Genomic DNA, 10,096 nt, shown 5'->3' on the forward strand with positions numbered 1-10,096 from the left:
TATAAATACACTAAGAGATATATTTTTAGTCTTTATAAGTATCTAAGGCTAGCTACCTTTATTTAGGCTAGTATAAAGGTTATAGTTAGCCTAAAAAGCCTAAAGATACTAGTAAATAAAAGTATTAAATATATTATACTACTAGGTAAATTAATAAATAAAAAGTATAATAAGTAGCTTTTTACTAAGCTAGTTAAATTAGTTAGCTTATTACTAGGTAGTAAATATTACTTTAGTAGTCTTTTTAATAGTAGTTATATTTTTATTATCTTAGTAAAGTATATTAAAAGGTTAAAGTAAAGTAAGTAGTTTAGTTACTATTAATATTTATTAATAATATATCTAAATAATTACTTGTTTTTAGTAAGAATATAATAAAAAGTAAGATAAGGTAAAGACTAGGTGTAACCCCCCTTTTCTTACTATAAGCCCCCTTTTTTTACCCTCTCTATAAGGAGGGGATATTTAGCTTCAACAAAGGCTAACTAATACCCCTAGGTAGTAAGCTATATATTTAATTAACACCTACTGCCTTTAGCTAATCTTATTAGTATACTTTATATACCTAAGGGTACACTATATATCTACTATCTATTATAGCTAGTAGTATATAGTAGAATAAAAAAAGATAAATAAAAGTAGCTTAGGATAAGTATTTAAGGTAATAAAATAAATAAATAACTTATATATATAACTATACTTACTTAAGGATAATAATAGTAGAAGCACTATATCTTTAATAGTACTACTAGATATAAGTTAACTTTAGTATATAAGAAGGTATAGCTATAGCCTATAGCTAGCTACCTATATAGCTAGTAAAGGCTTAGTATAGACTATATATAAGTACTTATATTAGCTTATACTAATTCTATATAAGCTATAATAAGTACTAACTAGTGCCTCTTAATTAGCCTTTTTTATTACTTAGGTAATAGATATTCTCTCTTTATTTATTTATATATATTATTAGTCTATATTTAATATATTACTTTACTATATTTTACTTTATTATTACTTATAAAAATAATTACTTATAAACCTTTGTTAGCTATATAGGATTTTATTACTTCCTAAGTAAAATTACTAATAGATAACTATACATTTAACTATTACTATAAATATAACTATAATTATACCTTATATAATAAACCTACTTAAGACTAAGACCTTATTTAAATTTATAATCTTAAATAGCCTACTATACTTCTTAATTAAACTTTTAATCCTTTAGAGAGATTATTTATCTAGTTCTACTATAAAGTCCTTACTAACTTTTATTATTACCTTAGCTATAAGTATTACTAACTTTATTTTAACTCTTTTTATCTTACTAATCTCTATAAGATATATTATTTAGTAAATCCTAAGTATTAATAAATAAAATCTTAGTTAAGTATAATACTTATTAAGAAGTAAAAAATAGTTTATATTACTAATAATAGTAATATACTAATAACTATAAATAAAATATTAATATAATACCTCAGGTAGTATACTTAAGAGGATAACTATTAAGCTACTAAACTTCTTTAGTCTTTTTACTAACTAAGTTATCTACTACTAGTTACTACTTTAACTTAGTGTCTAGAATATTATTATTATCTACTTATATTAAGCTTATTAAGCTCCCTTTAAGAAATAAAGAAATTATTAAGTACTAGTTCTTTACTTTTTTTACTAACTCTACTTATCTTATTACTATATAAGGTATACTTTTTACTATACTTTTACTTAAGTATTATAAAAACATCCTATTACTTACTAGTTTAGATCTTTTTTCCTTAGACTTATTTCTTTATAACTTTAATTTTAATAATAGTGTTTTTACTTTAGTAAGTTAATCTATAAGTAGGTTAATACTTATTAAAGCCTAATAAATTATAAATAATACTTACTATTACTTTAAGAAGGATTATAATAAGCCTATTTAAAATACTAAAGTTTATAATCTTTTTTTAAGTAGTGTTTTATAAAGAGATAATCCTAAGAAGTATAGTATATATCTTTATAACTTTAGTTTATAGTAAGCTTTATTTTATTTTATTTTTTTAACTTTTAATCTTTATTTAACTAGTATTACTTTATAATATTATTACTTTTATTATTAAAGACTATATACTAGCTAGTATATTAGTAAAATAAGTTAATGTTAATATTTATTTTAATCTTATAGCTAATATAATAATAGTAGTTAGTATTACTAGTAAAGTACTAGCTTTATACTAAAGGCTACTAAGTTTAAGCCTAGACTATATATTATATAGTACCTTTTATTTTTACTTTATCTTTATTAGTCTAAAGACTAAGAGACCTAAGTATAACTTATATAAAGTAGTACTATAAATTAGTATTTAGTAGGCTTTATAATAAAAAATACTTACTACTTCTAAGGGTTATTATCTAAGGCTATAACTAGATCTATATTACTATATTTCTTAAGCTTCTAAAATCTAGCTAGTTTAAGGACTTTGTTAATTAACTAAAGTAGCCTATATCTTCTTATATAGTATATTTTTTTTTACTTTATCTAAGGTAAAAACCTTTATACTTATATTTTAGTAGCTAAAGCTAACTTAGTAAGTAGTAGATTTCTTAGTTAAGAAAGTACTTTAAAAATATAAACTTAATACTTAGTATCTACTAAATTATAGTTTTCTTTAAGTATCTTATATTATAGTCTAAGTAAATATACTAGCCTTAGTTTTAAAAATAAATCTTTACTTTTTAATACTATTTAATCTTAATAATAGTAGTTACTACTTCTAGAACTCTTATATTTAAAGTATTTATAGTTATTTTATTTAGTTTATTAGTAACTTTAGCTTAATATTTAAATAAGTATATTAGTAAAAGTTATAGCTTATATAAAATACTAACTATAAAAAATACTACTCTTTTACTTAAGATATCTTAATAAAGATAGTCCTTATATCCTTTAATCTTACTTATAGACTATAGTTAGCCTTTAAGTAATATTTTATCTAAGACTTTATACCTTAATAACTTTTTACTAACTATATTATTAGCCTCTATAAGGTAGTATTTACTTAAGTAAAGTAATAAACTATATACTATATTCTCTTAGTTAAAATACTAAAGTAGTAATACTATAATATTACTTATAATAAGAAGTAAAAAGAAGTAGCTTTTTTAAGACTTTTAGCATTATTTTTATTTATTTTTTATTATTTATTTAAAGAATAATCTCTACCTTATAACTAACTTAATTTTTATTTCTCTATAGCTTTCTAAATTCTCTTTAAGCTAGTTCTTTAGTTTTTTATTTATTTATCTAGAACTATTAATAAATAAAGGTCTTTTAACCCTTTTACTTATTATTAAGATTACTAGAATAATATATACTTAGACCTAACTAACTACTATTATAAGTAAATATAGTATAAATATAATAGTATAAGCTATTATCTTAAATAATACTATTATTATACTTAACTACCTTAGACTAGAAGGTATAATCTTTCTTAAGAAAAGCTATTTAAAGAAGGCTAAATATATTTTTATTTATATTTATAGTTAAAGTACTAATAAACTTTTTAGTATAAATCTACTATCTTTAATATTAAAATTATTTATAAGGTATAGAAGTTATAAGATAAAAGAGGTACTTACTTTATATAAGATAATAAAATATATAATATATAAGTTTTATTAAGTACAAAAAGTAGTACTTATATAGGTAAGACTTTAGTAAAAAGTTAAAAGACTATATTATATATATTATACTTTACTATATCTTATTATATTTTATTATATCTTAATAAAGCCTTTATTACTAATTTTTATTTTACTACTAATACTAGTATAAGTATAATATATAGTAATATTTTTATCTTTAAATATAAAGTACTTAATACTTCTTTAACTATATATACTAAAATCTACTATAACTAATTTTTTAGTAAAAACTCTTTTTTTTACTTAATTAATTAAGTTAAATATTTATTTAATAAACCTAGACTATATATAGCTAATTATTAATAGTAAAGTATTTATACTTTAACTTTACTAGTAAATAATACTAGATTTATTTATAAATAATAGTTATAGTAAGTATTTATAAAAGTAGCTAGCCCTTAAGATATTAGGTCTACTATATATAATATATTAAAGTAATAAGAACCTATAAGATCTAGGCTAAAGTTAAGTATTAGTATAAACTAAAGTAATAAAGGGTTAAATTTTAAAGTATTTTTACTTACTATTTATTTTAAGTATCTAAGTCTTACTAGTACTAGTTATAGGACTTAGTTATCTCTTTTAGTGTTCTTAAGTATAGTACTTTAAAAAGTTAATATAAAAGCTTATAGTATAATTATAGGTATAGGCCTTAGAGTTAAAGATTACTTAATTAAAGACTAAGTAATTTACTTTTTAAGTAAGTACTTTATACTATATATTATACTATAATAATCCTTATATATTAAAATTAATAATAATTTAACCTTTAAAAAAAGGCTATATTACTTTTTATTTATATAACTATATTAATAGTACTTATTAATTAAGTAAACTTAAGAAAGAAATAAGTAAGGCTATACTACTAAACACTTAGTTATAAAGCTAGATTTACTAACTACTAGATATTTCTTTAATAGTAAATAATTATTAATTATTTTACTTATAGTAGTATTAGCCTAGTAGCTATTTAAATTATATAAAGAATTAGTACTAAGGTATTTACTTTACTTTAGTTTTTTTATACTTCTTTATAAAATTTAACTATTTAACTCTTTATTCTTTAATTAAAGTCTTTTAGTTTTATTTTTATTTTATACTTTTAATTATTATACTTTAATTTTTAACTTAAATAAAGATATACTTTACTATTAGTAGTAAAAATAAGACTTAGTATTTTATTAAGAATTATAGTATTATAAGCTTATATATCTTTAGCTTTTAAAATACTTTATTTTTAGGCTATTTTATATATATAACTAATAATAAAAGTATTAATATTAGTCTTTACTTAAGAACTTTTTATATATATTATAAAAGTAGATTACTAATTTTAGAACTATAATTAAAATTAAAAAATAAGATTTTTATTAATAATTAAAGCTAGTAATAAAGCTTTTTAAAGTTAACTAGACTTTTATTAGCTTTAATTTATAATAGATTTTTTATACTTATTTTAAGAAAACTATATAGTAAGTAACTTCTAGGCCTAATCTTATAAATAATAACTTAGCTATTTCTTTTATATATTATAGATATTTACTTTAGTCTAAGGCTTTATAATATTATATAACCTAGATTTAGTTAAGTGTTCTTTATCTTATAATAATTATAAATACTTTTAAAGCTAATAAAGTATAAGATATATTTAACTTTATAAAGACTAGATATTATATTAGTAAGATTATATTTAGAATATTAGTAGACTACTGTATTATATAGTATATTAAGACTAAGCTAATGTCCTTTTTGTGTCCTGATTAGAGCTTTCTGTTGGTTAGTGGCCTTGGTGGCCTGGGCTTGGCTGTTTTAACTTAGATAGATAAGCAGAAATCAGAGCCCTTATGGAGAGAGGAGTGTTTTACATTGTTACGTATGACGAGGAACGCCACGGCAAGGAGCGAATCTTCAAATCACGAATGGTACGTGAGATAAAAGGCAAGAATGAGTTACCATACGAAACTTCACGTCTAGTTATCCAAGGCTACGTAGATGACGAGAAAAAGGCGATACTCACACAGTCGCCTACTATTTAACGTATGGCACAGCCATTACTCCTGTCACTTGCCCCTACGCTTACAAAACAACGCAACTATATTTTCTGGTTACGCGACATAACGCAAGCCTACACTCAATCCACTACGCCGCTTAACCGCGCAATTCTTACGCAGTTACCCGCCCAAATTGCGCACCTCTACCCAAGGAACTCGATCATGATGGTCATTAAGCCGCTATACGGCATTGCAGAAGCAGGTACCCATTGGTGGGCTACGTACAGCAAGCACCATAGAGAAAAGCACCAGATGGATACATCAACTTTTGACCCCTGTCTACTCATATCATCACTAAACACCGAAAGCTTTGGCCTTATAGGCATGCAGACTGACGATACCATCGGTCTGACCGATAAGCGATTCTTAGACCAAGAAGACAATGAGTTAAAGAAGGCGACCTTTACAGCAAAGCCTAAGCAGGTATTGACTATTGATACCCTGATAACGTTCACCAGAGGAGTGCTATCCCTTGACTACAACAGAGAATTAACCCTACTGCAAAAAGGCCAAGGCAAGAAGCTCTAATCCGTTGAGACAACCTTATCTACAACCTAACAGTAATACGTCAAACAACAGGCACACAGAGCATTATTGCATCAATCTGTCAACCAGAAGCGTCATTTGACTACTCTATTGCTGCATAACACCAGTATCCCTCTAAGAATAAGATTAAGAACCTCAACTGTTGTATTAACTGGCAGATAAGGAACCTTGACCAAGGACTACGTTTTTAGCTAATTGAACTAACAACGGTAAGACTATTTGTCTTTGTTGATGGATTATTCGCTAACAACGAGGACCTCACTTCACAGCTCGGATTCATCATTATTCTTGGCAACGAGCAATTACACGAAGAAAACGATGAGTCTAGCAGCAACGTATTCAAACTTAGAGGCAGCATTATCCACTACAGCTCAACAAAGTGCAAACGCGTAACGCGAAGCGTATCGGCTAGTGAGATATACGGTATGGTAGCTGGCGCCGACGTCGCCTACGCTATTAGCACCACACTCGCTATGATCACTGACCATCTGCAACTACCACGTATACCAACGATCATTTGTACTGACTCATACGCCCTCTACGAATGTCTTGTGAAGCTCGGCACGACCAAGGAGAAACGCCTTATGATAGCTATCATTGCATTGCGGCAATCATACGAACAAAGGGAGATATACGAGATACAATGGATACAAGGCGATGATAACCCAGCAGACAGTTTCACAAAGTCATCGCCGAACCATGCGTTAGAACAAATGGTTAGCACTGGAGAAATGAAGATACGAGTGTATGGATGGGTATCACGTATATGATATCTATCAGAGGGACCAGCACTATCACCATAAAAGAAAGTTGCCAGTGTTGCAATATGGCGATAGGTCATAGTAAGCTATGGGCATGACTCGATACTGTCGCTGGATACCGCTCGGCAGCTGTTATATATAGGCTACTGTTAACAACGTACTCATCCGTAACGGGGCCTAGATACCAATACACTACTATAACAACACTATGTCCACCCTAGGTGTCTCTAGGGTCTACATTAAGGTCAAGGTAGAGGTACCAGTAGCAGCGTTATGGTGTTCTAGGCACCGTACTATACCACTAAGAGCTCGAATAGGTATTTGTTTATAGCTATTAACCCCCTTAACCAGATCTTCTATCCCATTATATGTGACTATACGGACGGAACTACCTCTAAGGTGTTTCCAGCTCAGGACCTAGTGGCTAGCGTCGCGATGTTGCAGAGTCCGGATGCTGTTTACTCAATTACGGTAGGTAGGGTGAGTGTCTGCTATGCGTTGGTATCTAGCTAGGGTACGAGGCAACAGAACAACTCAGGAAGAGCACTCACGTCAAACAAGCAGGTTAGGTAGGGCTAAGACGCATTACAACGCAAAGCAACGCAGAGGCCTATAGCAGTAATCATACTAATATACACAAGAGATAGATTTAACAGGGTCAGACCTGACCTTTGGTGCTGTCATAGGTGGCTTTGAGGGCTGGGTACACCGACTCATATATATGGCCGGCTGGGTACGGTAGTACTGCATGAGAAAGCAGGAGTAACCCGACCGAATATCAACCCGAGGCCCGGTTCGGGTTTAGGATGGCCCGCCACATGGTTCAACGTCACTGTCGCAAAACCGCACCCACGACCAGCGCCAGGACAGGTTAAGCTAGACCTCAGCTGCATCCGGGCCTCTTATCAGACGGCAGCGGCCGGAAGTAAGTTTGTCGGCATTCCGAAAGCGTGGCGAGTAGGTGTCGGTTCCAAGGTTGGTGGGCCATCTCCCAAGCCATCTCCGTGGTAGTGATGTGGCGACACTCACTTACACGCACCATCACAGGAAGGCAGAGAAATACCTTTATTTTTTGCCTCTTGACCTATTTTAGGGAGCATTACTAATAGAAATGTTTTTTTTTAATCGGCAAGCTGTTCTCTTAGATACAAGTAGTATTTTAAACAGTTCCAATCCTTATCAAATTTATTGTCAGCGCTCAATAACCAGTGTTGTCCTAAAGGAGGTTTTAGTCTCAAAGTGTCTGGATACTGTGATCAGGATAAACTTGACTAACGTACCTCTATTCCAAAGACTGCGACGGTTGGCCTTTTCGGCAGTCGTGGGACCCCCATAGCCATACATCAGTCTAGGGAACAAGTTAGATCTCAAACAACTCTAGACATACAAAATCCAACATGCTGGGGAGATACCTTTGACCTGGCCTAGGATACCATTGGTTGTCCGACTGGGACCAGCGCATGCTGTCAATTACGGGATGATTTCCTTCCCAATGCCTTCTGATTGTCACTTTCGGATGCTGATACCACGCCTTAAAATCATCCCCTGACTGGGACACCTGGCCATAAACAACTCCAACATGTGAGCAGCCAACCTTATCCACAACATATTGGCCTCCAGGATTGCCATATCGATATCCAGGTTCTACTGTAGCACAGCTCATGAAGAAATAATAGTTGCCTGGTATGAGCTGTGTAGGTACAGCAGCTTGTGCTACTTTGTAGTTTTCAGTTGTACTGCGGTGTACTAGCTTAACATCATGGAGTCGTAATGAGGGGTCCTTGTTAAGATTGCGTGTCTTTTGAGTTTGTGTTCTGTAATTAGAACCTAGAGACCAAGTCGGAAGAGCGATGCAGGGCGCAATAGCCAGCAGAACGATAAAGTAAAAGCACCTCATGGAGACGATCCGACATCAAAGGTGATGACTTGGAGGGACATTGTAAGACAGACAAGGCGTATTGTGATTCGGCATTTATAGAAAATAGTATCCCTATCAAACAGTAGAGAGTAATCAGATATAGATTAGTGCATACAGTAATATAATATTAATTGCAGAGAGGGATGTATCAACACATAGGAGTTATCTTGTATATTAATTCTAAGTATTTACACTTATAGTCACGGTGACTCCGGAGTGGCTTAAAGCAAGTATTAGAGCGGGAAATATATGTGTATTATTAAACCCTAGTCTAGTAGACCTAAAATCCTACTACTAAAGCTAACCTCAATGACATTTGACTAACCTAGTGACTCTATAGCTGACTCGACCTGCGCTCCTTTGTATGGCTAGTCCCTGTCAGTAACGTCTAAAGCCCCCCTTTTGTGGGTACAGGTAGAATGCCAGAGCGATTTGGTTGGCGGCCAGTGGGTTAAGCCTATTTTGGAAGGCACTGCCACCACTGCCACTACCACCGCCATAGCCACCACCATGGCCACCACTACCACGACCACTACTGCCTACGTCTATAACCTATGTGAAAAACGCCCTTTTTGCTATAAATCCACTATCGCCAACAGACGCCCACAATGCCTACGTTAGTGCCACTGTCGCCGTAGCCCTTATAGCAATATAGGCAATATAGGCAATATTGGCACTATAGGCACTATAGGTAAAGTTAACTTAGGCCTTGAATTAGTTATATAATATAATAAACTTTTAAATTAATTACAGCTATTACTATTGGTTACAGGTAAATTGCTAGTGCACTTTTAGTATTTTGCTAGTAGGTTAAACCTAGTTAGGTAGGCACTGCTACTACTGCTACCACTGCCACCGCCGCAGGCTATAACCTATACAAAAAACGCTCTTTTTTGCCGTAAATCCACTATTGCTAACAGACGCCTACAATGCAATAGCAGTAAAAACTTTACTAGCAGTTAGTGCTGCTACTACTACTATAGCTACTGCCTAGGCAGTATAGGCAGTATAGGCAGGATTAATTTTTAATCTAGCGCTAGGTTAATCTAACGCTAGGTTAATCTAACGCTAGATTAATCTGACGCTGGGTTAATCTAATGCTGGGTTAATCTGACGCTAGG

General features: G+C 30.8%; 1 protein-coding gene across 1 annotated transcript; it reads right to left on the reverse strand.

Moving 5' to 3' along the window:
- Positions 1-8,178: 8,178 nt before the first annotated feature.
- On the reverse strand, positions 8,179-9,086 carry LY79DRAFT_664326 (uncharacterized protein; the record flags this gene model as incomplete). Its single annotated transcript, XM_060562869.1, has 3 exons — positions 8,470-9,086; positions 8,338-8,405; positions 8,179-8,273 (listed from the first exon to the last, which is right to left on the reverse strand). The coding sequence occupies exons 1-3, from the start codon at positions 8,952-8,954 to the stop codon at positions 8,179-8,181; spliced, it is 648 nt and encodes a 215-aa protein (XP_060406623.1). The 5' UTR covers positions 8,955-9,086.
- Between the last annotated feature and the right edge of the window lie 1,010 nt (positions 9,087-10,096).

Source organism: Colletotrichum navitas (genome assembly GCF_030913465.1).
Source record: "Colletotrichum navitas strain CBS 125086 chromosome Unknown LY79scaffold_366, whole genome shotgun sequence".
Lineage (NCBI taxonomy): Eukaryota > Fungi > Ascomycota > Sordariomycetes > Glomerellales > Glomerellaceae > Colletotrichum > Colletotrichum navitas.